A 26,999-nucleotide genomic window follows, 5' to 3' on the forward strand; every position below is an offset into this window, starting at 1 on the left:
TCTCCTTAACATTCTTTCCAGCATTTGTGTATGTATCTGATTGATAATTGACTTTTTGGGCCTCTGCTTTTCCCCCCTTTTTCCTCTTAACACAGAGTTGTGACTGTTAGACGACGGGGGTCTGCTCTCCCCTGAGGGGCAATCACCAGTGGTATTCAGTGTCATTCGCCTTGCTGGGGTTTTGTGTGAGTTTGTGTTTATTTAAAATAGAACCTTTTTTGCTTCTCCTCTATGCACTGTGGACGTTTCCTTGTTTGCTTTCTCAAAGCTGCCGAACCTCCGGGATGTCGGCTAAATAGCTGTGTCCATTTTTTCAAGAATAAAGGTTTTTCCAAAAAAAAAAAAAAAAAAAAAAAAGCCTCTGTGTGTATACAGTGTGTGACTACAGGGAGACGCTCCGATGGCACACCAGTTCCAGAGGATGGATTAATGAAACTTGGTAAACGTATTTTAACGTTGCATTTGTCCCTCAATTTCTCTATAATTTTATCATCACTTTAGGGTGTGGCTTGAATGAGGTTTTGGAATATTTATATCCACCAACATCAAGTTTCATGAAGTAAACAAGAGAGATTGCAAAATGGTCTTCTAGGTTTTAAATGTAGTGACCTCAGATACAAGGAAACTTTTATGTGTAGTGAGAGATGCAAGCACCGCCTCACACAGGCTGCAATGGCAGGCCTGTAGTCTGAGTTGAAGTGGCATCCCACGGGTGGCATAATATATGCATCAGCCCATAGGAGACCCCTATTGAACCTATGCCCTGGGTTCCTTAGAACCATATACTAGGGACTTATAAGGGTACACCAATAGCCAATTGTGGAGGTACAAAAGTACTTGTGAAAGCAATTTTGAGAGAGAGAGCACAAATGCTGGGGTCCTGGTTAGCAGGATCCCAGCAAACTACAATCAAAACACACCGACACCTGGCAAAAAGTGGGTGTAAGCATGAAAGCCGATCCTACCTTCCTACACTTCCCCTATTTTAGCCAGAATAGACTTGTTAAATTCTGAAGTTCATCATATGTTTAGAATGGACCACTGAATGTTGCACAACTGCCTCAAGCTTAACTCACCAAAATGGAGACCCTCACATTTGAAAACTTGGCCCAGCGCCATTCCGCTGCCTTTAGGCCCAAGGTACCAAGACGGTCACCAGTCACTTAGATAGAAGTGAGGATCTTAAGATTGATAATTTATTCAGATCATCGGCACCTGCAGAAAGTATGGTCACCATCACTCTGGCCCTTTCCCGTCCAGACTTTGTCAACAGATGGTACACTGGGGCCAGCTTCACTCTTCTATACAGCCTCCCCTAAATCCTGAATGCATCTATGATACAAAATATACAGCTGTGCAATCATATTACCCCTGCACTTCAGGTTTGTCACTATTTGCAAGAAACAAGGATTATTTCATTCAGGGCTTCTTTAATCAGCCACCAAGAAAATCAAGGCAGTGATTTCAAAATTAAAGCTTTGCAGACATTGTGAAAGAAGGACCTCCAAATAATGAAGACCGGCTTTCATTCTGAAAAAAATAAAATACTTATGACAGATCGCCAAGGTCTGAAACTTTTTTCCAGCAAAAATAATGATTGTCCACCACCACCTCGAGTTTGGAAAAATTTTAAAGTCATTACTGTTCCCAAAACATCTGACCTATCATTCAGGCTCATGCACAACATTAATCTTCACCCATACACACAGGAGGACGATTGTATATTTCTACAAAGATATCTTCTTCACACCCCTATGCCTCACTTGATGCCTAAAAGAAGATGCAAATATGCAGCAATAACACTGGAGCATGCTTCCTATGCTCAAACACAACAGTTAATGCTTTCCACCTTTACAATACCATAAAATGTAAGTCTCATTAATATAGAACAGACAGGGAGCCTTCATACCTGGTAACTGGATAAAGCGCTTCCAGTAGCAAAAGTGATATGAGGCGCTGGCCATTGCATTTAAAACTGTGGAGAGATGCCATGTATTCTAAAGTGGGAAAAGGCCACTATATGCACAAATATCAAAGGCAAAAATACTGACAAAGAGAATCAAAACAATTCAAGTTTTTTCTCAAAGTAAGAGCAAAAAATTGATAATAAAGCTAAAAACTTTTTAAAAATCACCAGGAAAACATAAAAATGCACAGATTAGTAAATACTTTAGAAATCATTCTTACACCTAAGGAAATTTCGCTACTTTGCTGAATATAAGCAAGTACCCAGTTTTACAAGTGATATTGGGCACTAGCGTTATACAAGAGAGACTTATTAATAACAGTTACAAGGTAATGTTATGTACAGATGTAATTCTGCCAGTTGACTTAATGTATTGATATTTGTTTAAACAAGGTAAACAATTATCTTTCAACAATGTTTATTTACTTTATCACTTAAGAAGCCGCTAGTTGTGGCGTTGGGAAGCTGGTGCAATGGCTAATTTTTTATTTTATTTTTATCCCAAACTAATAAGTTACTTACCTTCAGTAACGATGTATCTGTAGGAGACATATGTTATAGATTCCTTACCTTAGAATTACCCCAAGGCCTCAGACTTGATAAAGAGAATTTTTTCTCAGCAGTACCCCAGCGCATCGGTAGGTGTCGTCAGTCGCCTCTGCGTCAGACATTGACGTTGTGTTTGAGGGTATGATGTCACTGTGTCTATATAGACACCGACCCTGCGCGCTGATGTCAGTTCTGACACGACTTTGCATGTCAGAAGCGCAGAGCCATGCGAGACAGTGACCACTGGTGCCTCTAAACTAAGGCCCGGAAGTCAGTTCGCAGAGCGGAGAGGATGGTTAGGGCGGTAGGGAATCTATAACTAACATATGTCTCTTAAAGATGAGCAAGTTGCTTACCTTCGGTAACGATATATCTGTAAGAAACATTAGTTAGTTATAGATTCCTTACCTTAGAATTACCTCCAGGCATCAGACTGGATCCCGAAAGTTTTTTAGTCAGCAGTACCTCGGCTCTGCATCGTCGTTGGCGTCGTGGTCGCCAGGATAACATCATGGTAGCTACTTAGACACTGCCCTCGTGCGCTGACGTCAGTTCTATACATGACGTTCCGTGCCAGAAACGCAAAGCCATGCAAGACACTGACCACTGGTGCACAAAACTAGGGCCCGGAAAGGATGCCCTTAACCCTAGAAGTCAGTTCGCCGAACAGGGAGGACGGGTGGGGCGGTAAGGAATCTACAACTAACTAATGTTTCTTACAGATATATTGTTATCGAAGGTAAGTAACCTGTTAATCTGAAAGAAAAACGTTAGTTATAGATTCCTTACCTTACAATAGATGCCCCAGCAATAACAACCCCGGTGGTGGGTCTGCGAACCAGGATCACACCAGAAACTCCTGGAGAACAGAATAGCCAAAGAAGCCGTCTCTCCGGACTTGGCTGTCCAGACAGTAGTGTTTCGTAAACGTGTACAGTGATGCTCACGTAGCTGCCTGACAGATGTCATGTAGAGGAACTCCTGTTCCCAAGGCAGTAGTGGCTGCCGTCGCCCTGGTGGAATGGGCGCGTAGCCCCACTGGAGGGTCCTTTTTAACCAGAGGATAGCATGCTTTAATACACAAAACGACCCATCGAGAAATTGTTTGCTTGAGTACGGCCCGACCTTTCCTGGCGCCCACGTAGCCAACAAAGAGTTGGTCATCCACCGGGAACTGATTTGTGCGATCCAGATAGAAAAAAAGCGCACATTTTGGGTCCAGACGGTGGAGCCTCTCTGACTCTTTCGAAGGATGCGGAAAGAGGGTGGCCAAAGTGATGGTCTGCCCGATGTGAAAGGCAATGACAATCTTAGGAAGGAAGGGTGGACGGGCTCTGAGAACCACAGTGGACAGACTGGAAAGGAGGCTTGGAGGAAAGAGTCTGGAGCTCACTCACTCTTCTGGCAGAAATGATGGCCACCAGGAATGCAGTCTTAAGAGTTAGGAGTCTCAAAGGACAGCTGTTGAGCGGCTCAAAGGGAGCGCACATTAAATAGGTTAAAACGAGATTCGAGTCCCACTGAGGCATAACGAAGGGAATAGGAGGAGAGAGAGGAGTTATGCCTTTTAAGAAATGATTAACAACCGGGGCTTGAAAAGAGAAAGCTGATCGGGAAGCGGAAGGAAGGCAGAGATGTACGAAAGATAGCCTTTGATAGGGCCCAGAGCAGAACCCTGCTGAGCTAAAGAAAGAAGGAACAAGAGAACTTCAGAAAGAGGGGCAGAAAGGGGATCCACAGCCTTTGCTGTGAACCATGCCACAAACTTGTTCCACTGGCAGGCGTATACCGTCTTAGTGAAGGGACGACTGGCTGCCAAGGTTGCATCGCAAACTTCGGGAGGCAAGTCGAAAGACGTCAATTGCCGCCGCTCAATCTCCACGCAAGGAGGTGGAAGCTGGACAGGTTCAGGTGGAGGACTGTCCCCTGCTGCTGCGACAGACGATCCTCCCGAAGAAGCAGTCTGATCGGAGGATCGAGGGCCATGTTGAGCAGCACGGGATATCAGACTCTTTGTGTCCAATCCGGAGCCACAAGAATGACTTGGGCCTGGTCACGCCTGATCTTCTCCAGCACTCTTGGTATAAGTGGTATAGGTAGAAAGGCGTACAACAGACCGCAACTCAACTCGCGACGAAAAGGGTCGCCTAGCGAGTGCCGCCTTGGAAATTCCAATGCGCAGAATTGCTGACATTGCACGTTCTCTTCAGTAGCAAATAGATCTAACCAAGGCTCTCCCCACTGTCGAAAGAGAACTTGCACCACCTCGGAGTGAAGGCACCATTCGGGATCTACCAGGCACCGGGGGCCGAGTTCGCCATCCCTGGCGTTCAGGGAACCTGCCAGGTGTTGAACCACCAGGGATATGCTCTGATATTCCAGCCATGTCCAGAGGCGGAGAGCCTCCTGACATAGGGTCCATGATCCCACCCGCCCTGTTTGTTGTAGTACGATGTGGTGGTGGTGTGGTCTGTGAACAGCTGCACCACTTTCCCTTTGAGAGAGGGAAGGAATGCCTTCAGTGCCATAAAAATCGACATGAACTTCAGCAGGTTGATATGGAGCTCAGACTCCGCCGGAGACCAGACGCCTCTGATCTCCGCCTCTCCTAGATAGCCGCCCCATCCCAGGAGTGACGCATTTGTCACCACTGCGAGGTCTGGATGGGGAAGGGAGAGGGATTTGCCACTGACCCAAGCTTGGTTTGTTAACCACCACTGCAGCTGTAGCAGGTCCCTTTCGAGAACTGGAAGTAGTCGGAAAGATTGCCCAGATGCTGCACCCACTGGAACTTCAGGTCCCACTGCGGAGCCTGAATATGCCATATGGGATGATCCACCGGCAGGATGCAGATCATGAGGCCCAGCAGCCTCAAGGTCATTCTCAATGAAATCCGGGATAGAGGCTGAAACATCAGTATCATAGCCCGAATATCCCGGACTCGCTGCTTGGGAGGATAGGCCCAAAACTGCACTGTGTCCAGAGCCGCCCCGATGAAAGGGAGTGACTGAGAGGGAGTCCGGTGTGACTTCGGCCCATTGATAGTGAACCCCAGCGAATGCAGGAGGTCTGCCGTAGTTTGGAGATGGGAGACAACAGCCAGTCGTCAAGAGAGGAGAAGGCAGGAACCCCTAATCTGAGCAGATGAGCTGCGACCACAGCCATCACTTTCGTGAACACCCGATGTGTGCTGGTAAGGCCAAAGGGAAGCACGGTGAATTGAAAATGCTCGTGGCCTACCGTAATCCGCAAGTAGCTTCTGTGCTCTGGGAGGACGGGGTTGTGAAAAAAGGTGTCCTGCAAGTCCATCCAGTCTCTTGGGTCGAGGGCAGACCAGAGCCAGGGTTAGCATTTTGAATTTCTCCTTCCAGAGGAAGCCGTTGAGGACCTGAGGTCTAGAATAGCACGCTGGCCTTTGTCCTTCTTGGCTACCAGAAAGTAGCGGTAATAGCAACCATGACCTACTTCTGACAGAGGAACCCTCTCGATGGCTCCCTTGGCCAAGAGAGCTGAAACTTTCTGGCGGAGAAGTGCCAAATGATCCTTCCAACATGCGATCGAAAGACGTGGCATGGAGGGAGGTGTAGTCTCGAAGGGGAGGGAGTAGCTCCTTCGAACTATTTACAAAACCCACCTGTTCGACGTGATGGTTTGTCAGAGGTGGAGATGATGGCGACTCCTGCCTCCCACTGGCTTCTGATGAACCTCGAAGGTCAGACTAGGAAGGTTTGGAGGCGGCTGCAGGGGTGGGAAGGGTGGACTGGCCGCACCGCTGGCCCCCAGACCCACGTTGCTGGGTCCCACATCCACGTCCGTGCAGAGACTGGGTAGCTTACGTGAACCGGTAGCTGGTCTGGGCAAGTTGGCGTGCCCCTTCCGTAGCCACGAAAGGGACGAAAAGCAGACGGAGGTGGGTGTCTCGTCGCTGTGAGGCCGGAGGACCTGGCCGTAGCTCGAGAATTGTTAAAGCACTCCAGCGCCAAGTCTGCCTTGTCACCAAAAAGGCGACGGCCATAGGGTTGCCTGGACATCCCCGAAAAGTCAGACGTCCTTAACCAAGTTTAGCGCCAAAGGGCTACCAACGTGGCAATGGTTCTGCCCAGTGAGTTAGTGATATCCAGTCCACAGCCAATCATGAATGTGGCTGAGTCGTTCCAATCCGCCACTGCTTGCAAGAGAACGGCCCGGGCCTCCTCCAGGACTGAGGCAGCATGTGCCGAACCATATCCCAGATGGGAGTGCTGTCCCAAGAGGCATGCAGTATTCACGGACTGCAATGCCATGCTGGAGGAAGAGAACATACTCTTCCCAAGATGATCCAGCCTCTTGGATTCCCTATCTCGGGGAGCAGAAGGGAATGCGCGCTTAGATGGAGAGGCTTGGACCACCAAGCTCTCTGGGGAAGGGTGTTGGGTGAGGAAAACTGGATCGCCCGGTGACGGCCGGTGATCATCCATTCCACAGGAGCCCCTGTGCTGGGCTTGGACCAGGTGCCCGGAAGGACGTCAGTGAGGGCTTCATTGAACAGCAAAAGGGGCTCAGATGAATTTGTCGCCGGTTGAAGCATTTCTGTCAGGAGATTAGACCTGACTGCCACCAAAGGGAACTGCAGGGCCAAGGCCTCAGCTGCCCTTCTCAGCCCCACAGCATAGGACGCTCCCTCCTCCATAGCCACGGTGGGTGGAGAAAGCATGCCAAGGTCAGGAGAAGTGTTCAGACCACTGGCGTCACCCAGGGCGATAGGGAACACCAGGGATGAACAGGGGAACAAAATTACCCTCCGGCGTCGGATTCGACGTCGGCCGATGTTGATCCAGCTCCGTGTCCATTTCGGGGGCGAGGATGTGGACGCGTCGGCCGAGGGCGTCGTCACCGGGATCTGCACCGAGGAAGATCGAGTAAGGTTGACTAGTGACGATCCGGATCCAGCCCTGGATCCACAGGGGTCCTCCTTGGCCGAAGCTGCCGCATAGAAGATCCAGGACCCCCGACTGGCTCTGCGGGGCCCTAAGGCGTGCCAGCGGAGTCGAGCTGCCCAAAGATGGAGTGGAGAGCTTCGTAAAATGCAAAAAGCTGGGCAGGGGGATGCTCCGGCTCCCGGAAAGGGTGGGCGGAGTAGAGTCCTCCCAGAACAAGGCACTGAAGACGGAGCTTTTGAGTGACGATGCTCCGGGTCGCGCGCTGCATCAGCCGACCAACGGGAAGAAGGTGAAGAGCCTTTTTCTTGTGCTTGAACTTACCGGACGACCTGGACGACTTAAAGTGCGACATGGTGTGGGGGCTCCCTGACCGGTCTCGAGACCTTCCTCTCGAGCAAGACCAGGAACGACCTTGAGCCGACTGCCGGCCTCCAAGAGCTTTCGGGACTGCTCCCGCAAAGACCTGGGATTCATGGCCCGACAGTCCACCAGAGGCACATGAGGTGCAGGTCCGTCACAGACATCAGTTTATGACAGGCCGCGCAAGGCTTGAAGCCGGTTCATTGATGGGACATCCCTCTCGCACCAGGAGTCGAAGACTAAGAAAAAGAAGTCAACAAAAGTCGAAAAAAGCTAAGTCAAAAAGTTACTAATGGGGTAGCTCTCACCAAATCTGCGCTAGGCTGGTGCAGAAAAAGAAAGAACTGACATCAGCGCGCAGGGGCGTCTACATAGACTCCGCAACGTCATCCCGGCGAACAAGACGCCGGACGTGGAGTCGACCGACGCCACTTCCCGACGCGCTGGGGTACTACTGAGAAAAGATTCTCCGGATCCAGTCTGACGCCTGGGGGTAGTTCTAAGGTAAGGAATCTATAACTAACCCGGTCTTTCAGATATAACCCCTAAAAATTCAAGAAGGAAGAAAAAAAGAAAATATGCTTCTGCCTAAATATAATAATATAATATCCACATTTGTAAAGCGCGAACACTCACCCGTAAGGGTTTCTAGGCGCTGGGGGCCGTCGGGAAGATTAAGCAAGCTATTGCCCAGAGTCACATGGTGCTGGGCTAATGTGCCGCCGGCGCCGGGGATCGAACCGTGATCACCAGATTCCGGTGTCATTCGCCCTGGCCGCGGCGTAATATGCATGTTATACAAATTCTAAAATATACAAATAGCCATACCATGCAACTTTAATAGAAGTTTATTGCTGGCCAACAGGTGTAGAAGCAATTTTTAATTTAAATGCACACCACAGGAAAATATGATTCTTATTTGCACAAAGAAAAAGTAATCTTGCCTTTGAATGATAACAACCTGCAGATATAGTTTAATGCTCAAGGGGGACTTATAAAAGAAAATATATTTTGCAAAGTAAGGCACACGCCCAACATCCCTACGACTGAAGTGCACTCCACTTTAAGCAGATGTGCATATGTGATTAGGCAAAATGGAATCACTCAAAGGGCAAATCAGGCAATTGCTGAAATAGGCTGACTCACTAATTAACGCTGTATGCTGTGGGTAGAAAGCAAAATGTGAAGGGGCGTTTAATAGATCATGGATGAGGTATCATGTGCTAATATTTTCCAAAACATCTTTTGAAAAAATACGTTTTGAAAACATTCTACAATAACATTGATTTCCAATAAACATCTCAGACCAAATTATTAATTGCAGTCAATAGCACAATTTTAAGAAAATAGATACAAAAAAGAGATGAATATAAATAATACATAGGAAAGAGATATATATATTATATATATAAAACACATACCTACACATATTTGTTTATTTATTCGTGACAGTAGCCTCTCTGTAGTAATAGTTAGGATTCCAAAAGTTAGGAATTCCTCTGAATGTTGCTTGATAATAGCTTTGGCACTGTTTGATGATTCTCCACAAAACTTTGCAGATCTATTATTTTTTCTAGACTAGCTGACAATACAAGGTTTCGTGGTGATTAGTTAAGACAGTGCAAAGAAAAAGGGGGCGGGCCCAGAACACAATTTTCCACCAATGTACTTTCCATAGACTTTTGCATCAGACATACCGGCAAATTAGCTGGATGGATTTAACTTAAAGTTGGCAATGTAGAACACAAACTTTGTGATATATTGGGCAGCTCTATGCTGCGGTACCTTTGCATTATACTACCGTACATAGCAATTACAAACATGACAAAACACCATTTTATTGGTTAATTCAACCCCTTACAAAAAGGCAGTCTTATTGTTTAGAACACAGTTTGGCTGTGTTCTGGGTCTCTATGTTAGATATAAGTTAGCATACATTTTTTTATTACAGCTATAAAAAGACATGAGGCACTTTACCAAAGTCTTAATAGGTAGGGAAAATTATTTTTGGGTTGTATACATTTAACAAACAGGGTTACAGAGTACTGCGGTACAACCTCGGAAGTACCGCAGTACTTATGGAGATTAAAAACAAAAAATAATTGATGACAACAGACACTCCATGATATACCCCTCAACTCTACAACATGCTACTCCACTCTACAACATGCCAGTTCACTCTATGATATGCCACTGAACTCTACGACATGCCAATCCACTCCATTGTACAACATGCTTCTGCACTCTACACCACTGGACTGTACTCCACTGCATTCTACTCTACTCCATTGCACCCTATGCCACTCTGCTCTACTTTGCACCACTCTACTCTAGGTCACTGTACTCTATGCCATTCTACTGTACGCCATGCCACTACACTCAGTGCCACTCTACTGTATGCCACAGTACTCTACAGCACACCGCTCTACGCCACTTTATTCGATCCCATGTAAATCTACTCAAAGCTTCTGTACTCTAAACTACTTCACTCTACCCCACTTCGCTCTAAGTCACTCCAAGCTTCTGCACTCCACTTCATTGTATGCAACTGCACTCTACACCACTGCACCTTACTGTAGTCTGCACCACTCTACTGTATGCCACTGCACTGTACTCTACCCCACTACACTCTACCCTAGTCTACTCTATGCCACACTAGTCTACCCCACTTCACTCTATCACTCTACTCTAGGCCACTACACTCCATGCTACTGCACTGTATGGCACTCTACTCTAGCATGCACCACTCCACTCTACCCCACAGTACCATACACTACTCTACTTCGTAGCGCTCTACATCACTACACTCTATGTCACTCTGTTGAAAGTCACTCGAAGCCACTACTCAAAGAATGTCATTCTACTCCACTCTATGCTAATTCACACCACTCTAAGCCATGCCACTACACTCTACGCCACGAGAAACTGTTGAGAAAAAAAATTGTACTATTCAAATAATTATATATAAAACAATAAAAACCAAACTAAACAATATTATATGATTAGAAGCCAATGTTTCCAAACAAAAAATCTGAAATTAAATGAAAAAGCTAAAGGCTGAAAATAAGTTATAGTTATGAAAACTTTATTTATTATTTCTATAGAAAAACAACTTAGACCCACAACCCTTAGAAGGTACCTTTGTACAGAGTTGTAAACATGCTAAACAGACTAAATCAGCTAAAAGTAGTGCCACTGCCATGCAATGATTATACCCTTTCATATTTCATCACATATAACATGTTTAATCATAGCATTCATAACAAAACTCACGTCATCAAAAATCACATAATTTATGAGAATAATGTGCATGGTACCAGGCCGATTTATAGTTCAATTTGTCTGTGTAGCGAGTTTACAACACTCTGTACAAAGCTGTTAAAGTACAGAACGATTTGGTTGGGGGCAATGTTTGAACTTCAAGTTATAACCATAGCTTTTTAATTTCTAAAGTTTGTGCAGTTTAAGTTGTTTTTTTATAGAAATAATAAAGTTTTTCTACCTGCAACTTATATTTTCACTGAAACAACCAAAGGTTAAATTAACAGTATAGTTAGGTTAGATAAAAAGATCTGCTTTGTTTTTTGTTTTTTTAACTTAGAAATTCAAAGAAAAAAACAAAAGTTAAACTAACGTTGTAGTTAGGTGAATTTATCAGCGACAACATTAACATTATGAACTAAAAAAAAAAGAAGAAAAGCACAGTAATTTTGCAGTTATAGTTAGCAGAGCTAACTATAACTTGTGCCCCCGCCATGACCTGTGCTTATGACCTCATATATTAAATCACTCATGATAGGTTCTATGACATAATTTATGACAACCTGTACCCTCCAGGAAAGTCAAGAACCTGGGTGTGGTACTGGATGAACATCTGGACATGCGTGATCAAGTGAATGCCGTGGTCTCTGCTACCTCCTATATCCTCAGGACAACGAGGAAAATGTTGCCTCTTTTGCCGGCAGACTGTAAGCGTACAGTGGTTACATCCTTGATTGTGTCAAGACTAGACTATTGTAACAGTCTTTATTTAAATATGCAGGAGTGCAGTTTACAAAAACTCCAGATGCTCCAGAATTCAGCAGCCAGGCTGCTTACTGGAACCTCGAAATTTACATCTATCTCGAGCTCAATAAAAAAAACTTCACTGGCTGCCTGTAAAAAAGCAAATCCTCTTTAAATCCCTTTGCTTAGTTTTCCGAGCGCTCCAGGACACAGGCCCACTTCATCTGAAACAACTATTTCAGTGTTATGTGGCTGGAAGATCGTGACGCTCGTTAGGAGCAAAACTAACTGTAGTACCCACCACAAAGAGAGCTAGATGGGGAGGCAGAAGTTTTTCCGTTGGTGCAGCTAAGGCCTGGAATGAGCTTCCTTTTAGCTTGAGAAACTCTAAGGACTTATTTGCATTTAGGAAAGCGCTCAAAACATGGCTGTTCTAATTCTTCTGGCCAGAATCGTTAGTTAGGAGGACCGTAGCAAGCACCAGGACACCTTAGGGTAACCGTGCGCTATATAAGTTTTACTAACATAACATAACAACACCGATTACATCTAAAATTTCTAGCCTGTATTAATGTAAAGTAATATATAATCACAATACGTAAATCCAACCCCCAATCCCATTAACCAGGTCACTCATTTCAATAAAGGGGAGGGAGCTGCATGGCCCCTCTCCTCAAGCCGTTTTAGGCCCTGGGGACCCCGTCCCAAGGGCCATCACTGAAAATAAAGGGGGTGGCGTGGCACAGCCCCCCTCCCCAAGCCTTGTTAGGCTCTGGGGACCCCAACCCCCAGGGCCACTCATTTAAATAAAGCAGATTGCAGTATTTGTTTTGCCAATTTCTTTTAGTTTTTGGCCCAAGCCCAATGGGTTCAGGGTATCCCTACCCTGACCCCTGTTAATATTTTTTTTTTGTTATTTCAGGACAGGGGACTAAGTCGCCGAGTCCCGTAATGGCTGCCAGCAACATTTTTCTCATGTTGCTGGCAGCCAGTGAGAGCGCTAGCTCCAGCAGGAGTCTGCAGAAAGAGGCAAGAGAAGAGCAAAAAGAGTCAAGAGAGGTGCATCAAGAGGCAAGAAAGGTGCAGAAAGAGGAAGAAATATTCAGAAAGAGGCAAGAGAGGTTCAGAAAGAGGCAAGAGAGGTGCAGAAAGAGGCAAGAGAGGAGCAGAAAGAGGCAGGAGAGGTGCAGAAAGAGAGTGAGTGGCAGAAAGAGGCAAGAGAGGTACAGAAAGAGGCAAGAGAGGTACAGAAAGAAGAGAGTGAGCTGCAGAAAGAACCAAGAGAGGTCCAGAAAGAGAAAGAAAGGTGCAGAAAGTGGCAAGAAAAATGCAGAAAAAGGAAGAAAGGTGCAGAAAGAAGCAAGAGAAGCACAGAAAGAAGCAAGAGAGGTGCAGAAAGAGGCAAGAGAGGTACAGAAAGTAGAGAGTGAGCTGCAGAAAGAGGCAAGAGGTATAGAAAGAGGCAAGAGAAGTACAGAAAGAGGCAAGAGAGGTACAGAAAGAGGCAAGAGAGGTACAGAAAGTAGAGAGTGAGCTGCAGAAAGAGGCAAGAGAGACGTGCAGAAAGAGACAACTAGATTGGTAACATTCTATATTTATTACAAAAGTGTGGCACGCCTGACGTCATCTTGAAGATAGCAGACATCCACAACAGCTTCAACATCCCGATCAACCCGACCGCGCCAGACTCCTCCCCCGCGAACACCACCTGGACCAACCACCTGACCTCCTGGACCAACGTCAACGACGAAGAAACACGCAAGGTCATGAACTCCATCCACTCTGGATCACCGTCAGACCCTTGCCCTCACCACGTATTCAACAAAGCCGACGCAACCATCGCACCCCAACTATGGAAGGTCATCAACGCCTCCTTCGAGGCAGCCACATTCCAGGACAGCTGGAAGAACGCCAAAATCAACGCCCTCCTCAAGAAGCAAAAGGCGGACCCCAAGGACCTCAAGAACTTCCGACCCATCTACATCCTCCCGTTCCCGACGACGATTTTCTCGATGACCTTCAACGCGCAACTAACCCGCCACCTCAAAGACAACAAAATCCTGGACCCTTCTCAGTCCGGGTTCAGACGAAACTACAGCACTGAAACAGCCCTCATCGCCACCACAGATGACATCAGGCGACAACTCGACAACGGCGAAACTTCAGCCCTCATCCTCCTGGACCTTTCGGCCGCCTTCAAGAAGCCGGGATCCATGAGAAAGCCCTCAGCTGGACCACATCCTTCCTCTCCGGCAGAACCCAGAGAGTCCAACTCCCACCCTTCCTATCCGAAGCCACCGACATCATCTGCAGCGTACCCCAGGGATCATCACTCAGCCTGACGCTGTTCAATATCTACATGGCCCCCCTCGCACAAGTAGCCCGTCAGCACAACCTCAACATCATCTCCTATGCAGACGACACCCAGCTCATCCTCTACCTCACCAAGGACCTGCACACCGCCAAAACGAACCTCCACGAGGGAATGAAGGCCGCCGCCAAATGGATGCAGAGCAGCCGTCTGAAACTGAACTCGGACAAGACGGAGGTCCTCATCCTCGGATCCACCCCCTCGGCCTGGGATGACTCGTGGTGGCCTACAACGCTGGGAACGGCACCCACACCTACCGACCACGCATGCAACCTCGGATTCGTCCTCGACTTCTCCCTCTCCATGTCGAAGCAGATCAATGCCGTCTCCTCCTCCTGCTACAACACCCTCCGCATGCTCCGCAGGATCTACAAGTGGATCCCGTCCGAAACAAGAAGAACTGTTATGCAGGCCCTCGTCAGCAGCAGGCTGGACTATGGCAACGCACTCTACGCAGGAATCCTAGCCAAACACCTGCATCGACTACAACGCATCCAAAACGCCTCCGCACGTCTGATCCTCGATGTACTCCGACGCAGCCACATCACCCCCACCTGAAAGACCTGCACTGGCTCCCCGTCGACAAGAGGATCACCTTCAAACTCCTCACCCACGCACACAAAGCACTCCACAACACCGGACCAGCCTACCTGAACGACAGACTCAACTTCTACACCCCCACCCGCCAGCTCCGCTCAGCAAACCTCACCCTCATGGCCGTCCCCCTCATCCGACGAAAGACCACAGGCGGCAGATCATTCTCCTTCCTCGCCGCCAAGACCTGAAACACCCTCCCCACTCACCTACGGCAGACCCAGGACCTGCTCACCTTCAGAAGACATCTCAAGACCTGGCTCTTCGAGCAGTAGCAGTTCCCCCCTCCCTTCAGCGCCTTGAGACCCTCAAGGCTAAGTAGTGCGCTTTACAAATTCCTTGATTGATTGATTGATGTAATCAAAACTGTAATAGCTAAGCATTTCCTTTAGAAATAATAGAAATGAGAGGGTCTTATTTGCATAGAAATGATGGTTAGTGCTCTAAAAAGATAAAATGAGGACATATTTTCTGAGTTTTCAAATAGCGACAAAGCACTTTTAAATTATTTGTTAGCTTTATGTTTTTTTATCCAGTTGACCATTTGATTCAATGTTACGCTTATGGGAGAGAATGTGGTATTTCCAGAACTGCAGACTTTGCAACTGGGGAGCCAAGTTGGAGTTTCTGCTTCAGCTCGGCATTCTGTGATTCTGGTCAAATCACTTAATCTCCCCATGCCTACAGCCAAAATGAGTTTGTCCTTGAATGATGTAACCAATGCTCATGTAAAGCACTCCAATATCTGACCAGGCTGCACTATATAAAACTGCAAAAAAACAAAGGAAAAAAAGTGTTTTCCACACTTTTGTCATTGGGCTATACGTGGGCTACATCTGGGTGATATTTGGGCTCCTTTTTCTCTGGTGGCCATCTTGGGAGACTTCAATTAAATTCATTAAACTTTATTCGGTCTCATTTAGAAACATAGATTATAAAAGTGTACATAAAAACAGTAAATCCTCTTTTTTAATACAATACAGTGGGAAGGTAAAAACAGGTGTTACAAAGCCCAGTTCAGAGGAACTTCAGGTTAACAGAATAGTAAAGTTCAATGTTTCACAAGATCAATCTCATGTACTTCGTGCAAAATACGCAATAAGGGGTCCAAGTAAGATGCAACGCTCCAATACCTGACCAGTCTGCACTATATAAAATGCTTTGCACACTTCCGTCATTGGGCTATATGTGGGCTACATCTGGGTAATATTTGTGCTACATTTGGGCTCTTTTTCTCTGGTGGCCATCTTGGGAGACTTATTTGTTATGAAGTTTCCTAATTTCCTCATTTACTGCAGGCTCATCAGTAGGAAACGCTTTCAGTTTTTTACTCTGCTTCCATCAAGAAGGCATTCAGATGTGTCACACATTTGCTATAAATTCAGAATGTTAACACTCTAGTTGCTCATTAGATCACTGTAGTAAAGCTACTGCTCACCAGGGAGTTAACTGGAAGTTTACTGCTGGTATTGAAAGTGATTGTTTCAGTCTGCTTGTCAGAATTTCCTAATGAAATAGAAGAGGATTTGAGATCTCACTTAAAATATGCCCTAATTTTCCTTTCTGCAGCACTAACCATAATTTCTATGGCAAAATGAACCCCCTCATTTTGTTCCTTTTTAAATTAAATGTTTTAAGTGTTACTAGTTTATTCCAATCAAGATGGCTTCAGGTGTGCCATAATTATGTCATAAGTAAGACTGTTAGCGCTCTAGTTGTTCTTTAGAACACTTGGGGAAGCTGCAGTAGAACACAAAGGAATCAATTGACAGGCTGCTCCTGTTGAAATATAACAGGAAGATATTTGAGCTCTCACTTAAAATATGTGCTAATTTTTCTTTCTACAGCACAAACCATACTTTCTATGACAAAATGAACCCCATCATTTTGTTCCTTTTTAAATTAAATGTTTTAAGTGTTACCAGTTTATTCCAATCAAGATGGCTTCAGGTGTGCCATAATTTTGTCATAAGTAAGGCTGTTAGCGCTCTAGTTGTTCTTTAGAACACTCTGAGAAGCTGCAGTAGAATACAAAGGAATCAACAGACCGTCTCTGCCCTTGTTGGGTGTACATGTTTTACTGAGAAAGTCAGACTTCATTCTCACATGACTGAGAAAGATAATGTGAATTTACAGAAAATATGATCTCATTTTAGCTTCTGGAGCACCTTCCAAACCTCTATGGGACACGCATGAGAAAATAGTTTTCCCTCAAACATGATTCATGATATCCCAGCAGAAGGTTTTTCACGGGGTAAAATCACCTTAGAAAACACCACAATTCCTAAAATTAGTATGGTACCATCAACAAGTGAATTCTAATGTAACTAAAGTCTGTTATCACCCTTTATAATTCTCCTTTTGGTGACCCTCAAAACCTTCCATTCACTACAATGCATTTCAATGGGGTGCTATCGTGTATATTGGTCCCATGATGGCTGCCAGCAATTTCAGGATGAAGTGCTGACAGCCAATCAAATCTCACGATGAGATGTGTGGTTAGGCTCCGCCCAGATATCGATATTTTTTTATTTTTGAATTTCTTAGAAACTACTGAATGGATTTACACCATTTAAAAAAAAGGGTCGCTTTCTGAACCAAGAGCTACCTTTTTGCCAAATTTGGTGTAATTCCGTTCAGCAGTTCGGGCTGTAGCCGGGTCTAAAGTTTCCTATGGAAGTTAACATGGCGAAAATGCATTTTTAGACCTCCTTTTGTTCTCGGCCCCCGCTTGACGAATCACCCCGAAACTTTCAAGACAGGAGCTGACCGGAGCGCCCCAATAGTTTTGAAAATTTCGCGAACATTCGTCAAACGACGCCAAAGTTATAGGGAAAACAAAAAACGCTTTTCCTATGGAAACTAGGTCCTAACTATAACTACCTACTGGCGACCGCCAGTATGTAACATATATATATATATATATATGTGTGTGTATATATATTATATATATATATATATATATATACACACATATATATATATATATATCCAACCAAGAAATGCGCCACACCCGGTTCCTGGACAGAAATGCTTTATTTCAATTGGCGCAGGTAATCACGTGTCAGAGGCACCTGACGCGTTTCAGCATATTGCCTTCTTCAGAGGTGTGTCCTCTTTCGTGCAATGACCCAGTTGGTGCTTGATCACACACCCCATTGTTAGCCACACTCCAACTCCCACAATGCACTTCGTGAGACAGAATGGTTTCCATGTAATCCATAAACACAAACAATGGTGGGCGGGACTCTTACACGAAATAAAAGCATGTTCTTTATCACCCCGACTACCGTCAGTAATTGCCAGTGAACAAGAGCACACAAGCGGCTCGAAACGCGTATGGCTGATTGAGGAGCCTGCTGCCTGCTGGAGTCATTGCTGCCTGTGGTGGTTTGTGTTTATACCTCTCCGTGTGAAGCGCTTCATTGGGGGCAACCTGGCGTATGGATTTATGGCGGCTGGTCCGGCCGCGAAGCGCTCCACTGCCTTCGGCGGGCCCTGAGTGCCTGGAATCACGGACACTTATTGGGACGGAGGGGGCCTGAGCCACAGGAAGATATTGGTGTGGCTGTCAGCAATGTTGGCACGTGACTCACCCAACCGGGATTTGTATTTTACACTGACTGTAGTATTGGAGTCCACTTGGTTGATGAACGTCGCAGTCCGAGCAGTATGATTGAAAACTATCTTTACCATAAGGCCATGGTGCATGACGCCCATGGTGGGCGGGACTCTTACACGAAATAAAAGCATGTTCTTTATCACCCCGACTACCTTCAGTAATTGCCAGTGAACAAGAGCACACAAGCGGCTCGAAACGCGTATGGCTGATTGAGGAGCCTGCTGCCTGCTGGAGTCATTGCTGCCTGTGGTGGTTTGTGTTTATACCTCTCCGTGTGAAGCGCTTCATTGGGGGCAACCTGGCGTATGGATATATATATATATATATATATATATATATATATATATATATATATATATATATATATATATATATTTATTATCTACTGGCGGTCGCCAGTAGATAATTATAGTTAGGACCGTGTTTCCATAGGAAATCTGAAAATTCTATTTTGAATAACTTTGGCGCCGGTTGACGAATCCTCGCAAATTTTTCAAAATAGGTGGGGCGCTCCGCTCCGCTCCTACCCTGAAAGTCTCGGGATGATTAGTCAAGCGGTTGCCGAGAAAAAAGGGGGGTCCCAAAACGCGTTTTCCCCATGCATTTTTCCATAGGGACCTTTAGTCCAAGGTACAGCCCGAACGGCTGAACAGAATTACTTGAAATTTGGCAGAGAGGTAGTCCTCAGGTCAGGGATGTGCCTTTTGAATATCTGGAGTCAATCTGTTCAGTAGTTCCTGAGAAAATTTCAGTTAAATGTACATATATATCTATAAGCGCGCACCGTGCGCGCACTGTGACGTGCGCGAGCGCAATTCTGATCGGTTGTTAGATGTCAGTAAACATTCGAATCGGTCGAAATCAGGAAGTGTCGTCCGCCATTTTGTCTCTCGCAGTCTGAGGCAGTGAAAAACAAAGGTGGAGAACGTGAAAAGGGAGCAGGGTGGACAGTTCCTGACCCCCTAGCCTTTGTCAGGGGGGCACTGAAGGACCCCCAAGGGTGAAAAAAAATTTTTTTTTTTACGAAAAAGCGCCGGGTGCGCGCACCGTGCGCGCACGGCACGCACAACGCTTCGTGGGCGCTCGGTTCGCGAAGCGCACCGAGTGCCCACAGCGCGCGCATGGTGCGCGCACGGTGAAAAACCTGAAAAAAAAAATATTAATAAATACATAACTTAGCATTTAAAAACCCGTACAAATTCACTTAAAAAACCATAGGTTTCACACACGTTATAGTTAGGAATTAGCATTTAAAAAACCTTGCAAATTCACTTAAAAAACCATAGGTTTCACACATGTTATAGTTAGCTGGACATTTCCCTCGTAAAAAAACAATGAAATTCACCCGTTATAGTTAGTGCAGGCAACTATAACTCACGCGACCGCAATCCTCTGCTGATGACGTCAGATATTACATCACTGTATTTAGACACCTATTTACCCATGTCTTCTTCCATTAATCTTTAGCTATACATATATTACAAATATTTATTCTTCAGAAAGACACATATGTAATCAGTGATGTAATATCTGACGTCATCAGCAGAGGATTGCGGTCGCGTGAGTTATCGTTGCCTGCACTAACTATAACGGGGGAATTTCATTGGTTTTTTACGAGGGAAATGTCCAGCTAACTATAACATGTGTGAAACCTATGGTTTTTTAAGTGAATATATATATATATATATATATATATATATATATATATATAAATATATATATATATATATATACACAATTCTTGACTCTCTGCACTTCCAAGCAGCTGGCGAACAGAGACACGAACCCAGCGATATGAGGCCAGATGATATTTTATTCAAGAACCTCGAACCCTTGCTCACATATATATATTGAGAGAGAGATAAACGAGAGAGGTGTAAATGGCAAATATAAACAATCTAAAACATAATTAAATAATAAAAACAAACACACACTTATGTATGCACGTTTATGAGATATATATATATATATATATATATATACACACACACACACACATATACATATCTCAAAGCAACACCCTTTCAGGCTGAGGGTGTCGCATAAAAGGATGTAGGGAACTGATGGGGAGGAAACCATCACCAATACCACACACTCTAAAATTGCTCACCTAAAATGTTTAGTTTTTTTGCAAAGTTTTTAAGCATAGGACTAGCATAGTACCATCCACATCAAGCTAGAAAAGTGACAAAAGCCTTTTTACAAGACTGTCACTTTTTTCCCCTCAGGCACTGAGGAGTCAGATCCAATGATCTTGGAACTGAGTTGGTGGGCTACAAGATCAGGTGACTCATCAGATTCTTCTTCTGCACTGAGCGGGTCTTCATTGCCAAAGATGCCCCGCGTCTCAGAGGATGAACAATACATTTTGTTGTAGGCCCTTGCCTATCTCTTCTCTGTCAAAGGGTCCTGAAGTCTCAACAAGAGTAGCAGTGGATCTCATTGTACTGCGGTGAGAGGCACAGGTTACATATATAACACTAAAAGGCAGGAGTATGCAGAGCAAGTTTAATCACATCCAAGCATGCTAGGAACATTATGTTACTGTAAATGATGTTTTTGATAAGTCGTTTTTGTAAAAAGATGCCTGTACAACAATGTTATCACATGGATGAAATGGGCTGACCCAAGGCCTCTCGAATTATAGATTTATATATTTTTCATTTAGGCTTTCCTTATAATTACGCAAGGCAAATTGACAACAAAAACTGCCTCTTGCCCAGACATAAATTCAAGTTTAGAAAATTTGTTATCAAATAAACAATTTTACCTTTGTTCCCAGATAGAAGATTTGACCGCCATAGCTGCAAATAGACTGATAACAGGCTTTTTCACCAACCAATGCCTGGGGAAAAAAGTAGACATTTTGTTATTTGGGTTCTCAGTTTAAATATCTACATTAAAGCATTAAAAGTTGAAAAGAACAAAAAAGAAAACATTCCAATGGAATGTAAGTTAGGCGTAGTTATAAAGAGGAATATGTTTGCTGTGTTTTTCAATTTAATATTTGTTTTCCTATAGTTCATGTTATATCATTTCCACTTTGAAGGAAGGCATAGGCCAATGTCTGCCACTAGAGTGCCACTGCCACTAGAGTGATATAAATGTGGTTCTCTTCTTTGCATTTTGCATTGCATTCTCCTGCAAGAGACTTCACACCATGCCTGGGCCTCTGCTGCTGAAATGTTAAAAAAGAAAAAGTTATCTTCAGAAACGCCTTTTCTGGTAAGACTCTAAATGCAGATTCCTCATCGTGTGAATTTCATCAGGAGCCATACTGAATTTGGAAACTTTGAAGCAATTCCCTCACACATCGACAGGTGGCATCGTGCAGCAGCATGTCAGGTCAGTCCTTTCTAGATATGAAGCTGGGGACTCTATATTTAAGCCAGCTCTGCATGCTGGTGTCAGTTTCCTTCTGATCTCCATCTGCGCTGTCGGAAGTGGAGTCATTGAAATCAAATGGCGCACTGAGCACATGTTTTAGATTTCCATCCTAATGTTCGACTGTATGAGTCCATTTCACAGAATGGGGAGGAGGGAGAGTCAGTGAGGGATCTGCACTAAGAGACAGTCTTTACCAGAAAAGGCATAACTGAAGTTAAGTAAGTTGTTCTTCTGATAGAGACTTCTAACTGTAGATTTCCCACCTTGCAAATAGGTGGATTTCCTGCCCAATGCACCCTACGCTCCTCCCCACTACCAAGACTTAGTTAATGGTGGTTGTATCACGGATGCACCGCTGACATACTGACTGTGTGCCAAAGGCAAGCCTGTCTGCGCCCATCCATGCCAGGACCGTACTCAATGCCAGGAACCCTGGTTCTCCTCCTACCCACTGCTACTCTGTCACGCTCCTCCGTGCACAACCTCAGCTCCTGATCGCTGCATTGCTGTCACACTGCACAACATGGAAGGAGCGTTCACATGCGCCTCTTACAAGCTCTCATGCACTCTCCCACACCCTGTACCCAAAAATCGCACACCAATAGCACACAAGTCACTCCCACTCATAAAAACCAGCTACCTGCTCACACTCATACAGACAAAACGCTGTTCACACAACAGACCACACTCACATGCATTGATGCTCTGCAACACCTGCAAGCTCACCAAACCTGCCACGTAGATATGGAACCTACCGCACAACCACGCTCCAGGCAATGTCTTCAACACAAAACCATGGCTGAACACTAGGTTTGCACCAGACATCGCTACAGCCATTCCCTCAGGCTACAAGATCGCCATGCACAACAGTCAGCACAAGCCTGGAGGTGGAGTCGCCATCATACTCAATGATACAATCAGCTGCACCACCTAAACTGACAACCCCCACCAGATGCATTGAACACCTTGAGTTAACAATACATATCACTGCCAAGTTCTCCCTGGGAGGAAGCCTCATGTACAGACCACCAAGTCTCTGAACCAATTTCACCAGTAACATCAGGAACTTCGATGAACCCCTCATCATCAAAGCCAGCACCTTCATCCTCCTCAGAGTCCTTAACTTTCACCTAGAAGACCACATCAATACAAACTCTATGGCCATTCTATAAAACCTCACAAACTTTGGCTTCACCTAGCATGTTACTGAACCCACCCACACGGTCGGACACCTATTACCTGATTTTCAACACAATTAGCAACATAATTGTCGGCAAGCCAGTAACTATGATCTGGACAGACCACGCCCTTGTCGGTTTCAGCATACACATTCCTTACCACCACAGACCTACTACTGTCAGAACCTCCAGATGCAGCTGGAAAAAACATCACAGAAGATGTGGGCTTCTGCCCTCTCCATGCACCGACTGAGCACACCAGAATCTTGCAGTAAGCCATCAAGAACCTCACAGTTGGATGGGGTCGTGGCTAACTGCCAAGGGAAATGGCCGCACGGTAGCTTCGCACCGCCACGCCACTCCCTAAATATCCTTATTTCACATTATTGCCAGAACGAAAACGGCTGAAGTGGTGCTCACCTGGCCCCAACAGCGTGCCTGTCTGCTGTGGCGAAGATTGCCCCGATTGGAGGAGCCTGTACGGAGCCAGCCGCCAGGACCTGTGTGGCGGTACCAATCGACGCGGTGAGTGCCGTGTTGACTCTTGGGCTCACCCGGGTAATCGACGCTGCGGCTGCGGTGTGCATCCTGGGCCTGCTGCTGTGACGGCGGGGCCGCGCAGTACCTGGGTGCCGGCTGCAACGGAGCCGGTTAGTTTTCTGCCTCCCCACCGCGACAAACTGTCAGTATCAATACACACCCCGAGGGCCAGCTGCCGCCCGCGTACACATCGGCGGTGGTGGCCACGGACTTGGGCCTGCCAAGGCCGGCTTGCTGGGCCCGGAGAGCCCCAATTGACTTTGTCTACTTGCCTGGGCATTCCCCCTTCTTCATATTCGAGGCTTTGCAGACCCTCACGCAGCATTGCACCATCTGCCTCGTTGCTGCACTCTGGCCCTTAACACAAGCCTTTGTATACCGCAGATGCGGTAATGCTCACTGTGTCACAGGGAGAAGCTCCTGAGTCTCTGGGAAGGTAGAGACCCGGCGAGAGGGCCTCTGCGCCATTGAAAACTGTGACTGTGCATCTGGTGGGGTGCAGCTAGTGGAGTCTGCATTCATTAATTGTCATTGTGAAGGGGGGGCGCCAGTTGACACCGGACATTTTGCCCTACCAGTGGTGGGGGTGAGAGCTACGTTTTGACTTGGCCACTCCTCAGTGCAGCATTTGTGCAGGTGGTGGAGACGCATATCATTCTTCATCCCATTGGAACCATGTTGCAATCTTTACTGTAGTTAAGGCTCAGTGACTGCGCTATCCTCTGAGCGGCTGGAGCTGCTACCTGCCTTGCATCGGAGGCTCTCCCTCTCTGGGTGTGTTCTTCCTCTGGTGCTACAACCATAGGGCTAGGCCTACCTGGCGAAACCCGACAGGCTGGAGAGGGTTTTGTCCCTTGCGCAGGTGGCGGTGAATAGCTAGTACGGCCTGGTCCCTCCACTGACCCAGCCTACCTACCATATCATGGCGAGTGGCTGCAGCGGATGTGCCGTGCTCCAAACCAAGCTGGAAAAATATGCGTGGCAGAAAGGCCAGGATGAACCACAAACTAACCCCACGCCCAGTGGGGATCAGTCAGACCCCACGCTGCAAGACATTCTAACAGCCATAACGACAATAAGCACCTCCCTGGAAAGCCGCAGTGATACTGTCGCTTCCGAGGTCTCCCTGAATAGAGCGGATATGCAGGAAATGGCCGAACGCACCACTAAGTTGAAACTACGACCAAAGACTTAAAGACCGATACTGACCTTCTCAAACGCCAGGTTGCCGACCTCCAAACCAACCAGGAAGTGCTCGAATGACAACTGGATGACTACGAAGGCCGAATGCGCCGCAACAACGTTCGCATAGTGGGAGTGCCGGAACGTGCCGAAGGACAGGCGGCAGACAATCTTTGTTGAGGAGTTAATACTTAAGCACCTCCGGCCCAAGGGGCTATCCAACTACTTTTCCATTCAACGGGCGCACCACGTGCCAGGCGGAAGGTCCAAGCCTGGCACTCCGCCTCAGCCTCTGTTGGCAAGAGTTTTCAATTTCCGTGATAGGAACGTCATACTCCAAACAACGAGAGCGACCCCACCGCTGGTCATTGACTGTAGCAAAATCTCTTTCTTCCCGGACTTCACACTACGAGTCCAGAAACTACTTCGTAGTTTCTTAGAGGTATAGCGCGAGTTGCACAACCAGGAAATCAAGTACGCCATGACGTTCCCTGCAAAGCAGAGTGTTGAATCTGAGGGGAAAGCATGGTTCTTTACCAGGCCTGAGGACGCATGGGACTGGCTCGACGGCTGGTGAACGGTCGGCAAACGCAACCGCAATTCCACCGGAGGCACCGGCAGTGGAGACAGGTCGAGGCGTCAGTCTGGATCCCCGCCGAGCAGTGTCTTGATGACACAGGGTTCGATAGAAAAGAGACCGGCAGATTGATAATATATGTTACTCCGCCCCCATGGATAACATTTTGACAGGTTGTAGAACTGTCTTCTATCAGACCTGGGTTTAACTTGATATTGTTACCTTTAGCGGGCAGGTCATTCTCATTCCTTATGATCGGGTAGAGTAGGTTTTTTCTACTTGCTGCCATGTGATCTGTTTCCGCCATATGACAGGTAGTCAATGCTTGTGAGTGACATGTTCAACAACGAATTACTGCCCTAGTGAGTGGGGTTGGACCATGTTCCTCATAGTTTTAAGGGTGGGCGAAAGGCACTCTTCAAATTTGGGGTGGCGGGAGTCAGGATGGGGGGGCTGGAGGGCGTGGGGGGGGTTGTTATGTAATTTGTTTTGACTGTTGTTTTATTGTAATGGAGGTGACGCAACATATATTCTACATTCAAGTGCACTCAAGACCCACAGATTCGGCGCACTGGACTTTGCTACACACATTTGTGACATGGACAGGCAGGCTCTCACAACACATGCGCACACTATGTCTGAACGCAACGTGAATAGAGCTCTCTGCATTCTCACTTGGAATGTTAACGGACTGGGTAACAAGATAAAGAGAGGACTTGTACTTCAATACCTCCAGAAACAGGCTCTAGATATCGTCCTACTACAAGAGACTAATTTTACCGGTAATACCTGTAAAGCATTAGATCGTTGGGGCTCAGGCTAGTGGCATATGCAGGTTTTACATCTGGTTCCAGGGGGGGGCGGGTATTCTCATTCCTAAACAGTGTCCATTCATAATACACAACACTTGGACCGACGACTTAGGCAGATACGCTGCCAATCGGGGGGTGGGAGGGGATGCTCTGTACTGTCCTTTCATTTTATATTCCTGCAGCACTGAAGACATCCACGCTGTATGACTTGGGTAAATTCCTGTTGGACCTTCCAGCTGGCACATTGGTATTGGGAGGTGACTTCAACCTAGCGGTTGATGGCAAGATAGACCGGCATCCCCCTCGACCAGACCCACAGGACACCTCCCCCCTGAGGGACTTTCTCCTGGCTTTCGGCCTTGTCGATCTCTGGCGACATTTTCACCCCTTGACTCGGAATTTTACTTTCCACTCCGGTGCTCATGGCAGCCAGTCCAGGGTCGACCACCTATTCATACATAGTGATGATCTCGCTTACTTCACTGACGCTAAGCTTCTAGAGCGAGGTATCTCAGACCACTCTCCGGTTCTGGCCCAGCTAGCTGTACCACAGGGACACCGCCGCCTCACCCTATCTATAACCCTGTGGAGCTTGAAGATCCACCAGGTTTAAAGTGCTCTGATCAAGGGTGTAGAACATTACTTTGCTGAGAACACGCACTCAGTTCAGTACCATTGCACGGTATGGGGTGCCTTTGGGGCAGTAATAAAGGGTCAGGCCCTCTCACTAACGGCGGGGCATAAGAAGGAACGGATGGCCAGTTTAGAAGTCCTAGAGCAGGAAATCCAGGAATTAGAGAACAAGGTGGCAATACACGACGATGAACAGCTCACCCACACTCTGATTATTAAACGTCTGGACTACCGTCAGCTTGCGGCGGAGTCTGCCAAGACAAAATGTAAAGCAACTCTTCACAGAATATATGAATTGGGAGAT

At 46.3% G+C, this 26,999-nt stretch overlaps 1 protein-coding gene across 1 annotated transcript in view; it reads right to left on the reverse strand.

Moving 5' to 3' along the window:
• Positions 1 to 26,999, reverse strand: part of VPS8 (VPS8 subunit of CORVET complex) — a 1,789,524-nt gene that overhangs the window by 1,291,219 nt on the left and 471,306 nt on the right. Inside the window, exon 15 of the mRNA XM_085648738.1 lies at positions 21,157 to 21,231. Coding sequence (XP_085504864.1) covers positions 21,157 to 21,231 — 75 coding nt within the window. The remainder of the gene's footprint in view (positions 1 to 21,156; positions 21,232 to 26,999) is intronic.

This window comes from Triturus cristatus, chromosome 3_2 (genome assembly GCF_964204655.1).
Source record: "Triturus cristatus chromosome 3_2, aTriCri1.1, whole genome shotgun sequence".
NCBI lineage: Eukaryota > Metazoa > Chordata > Amphibia > Caudata > Salamandridae > Triturus > Triturus cristatus.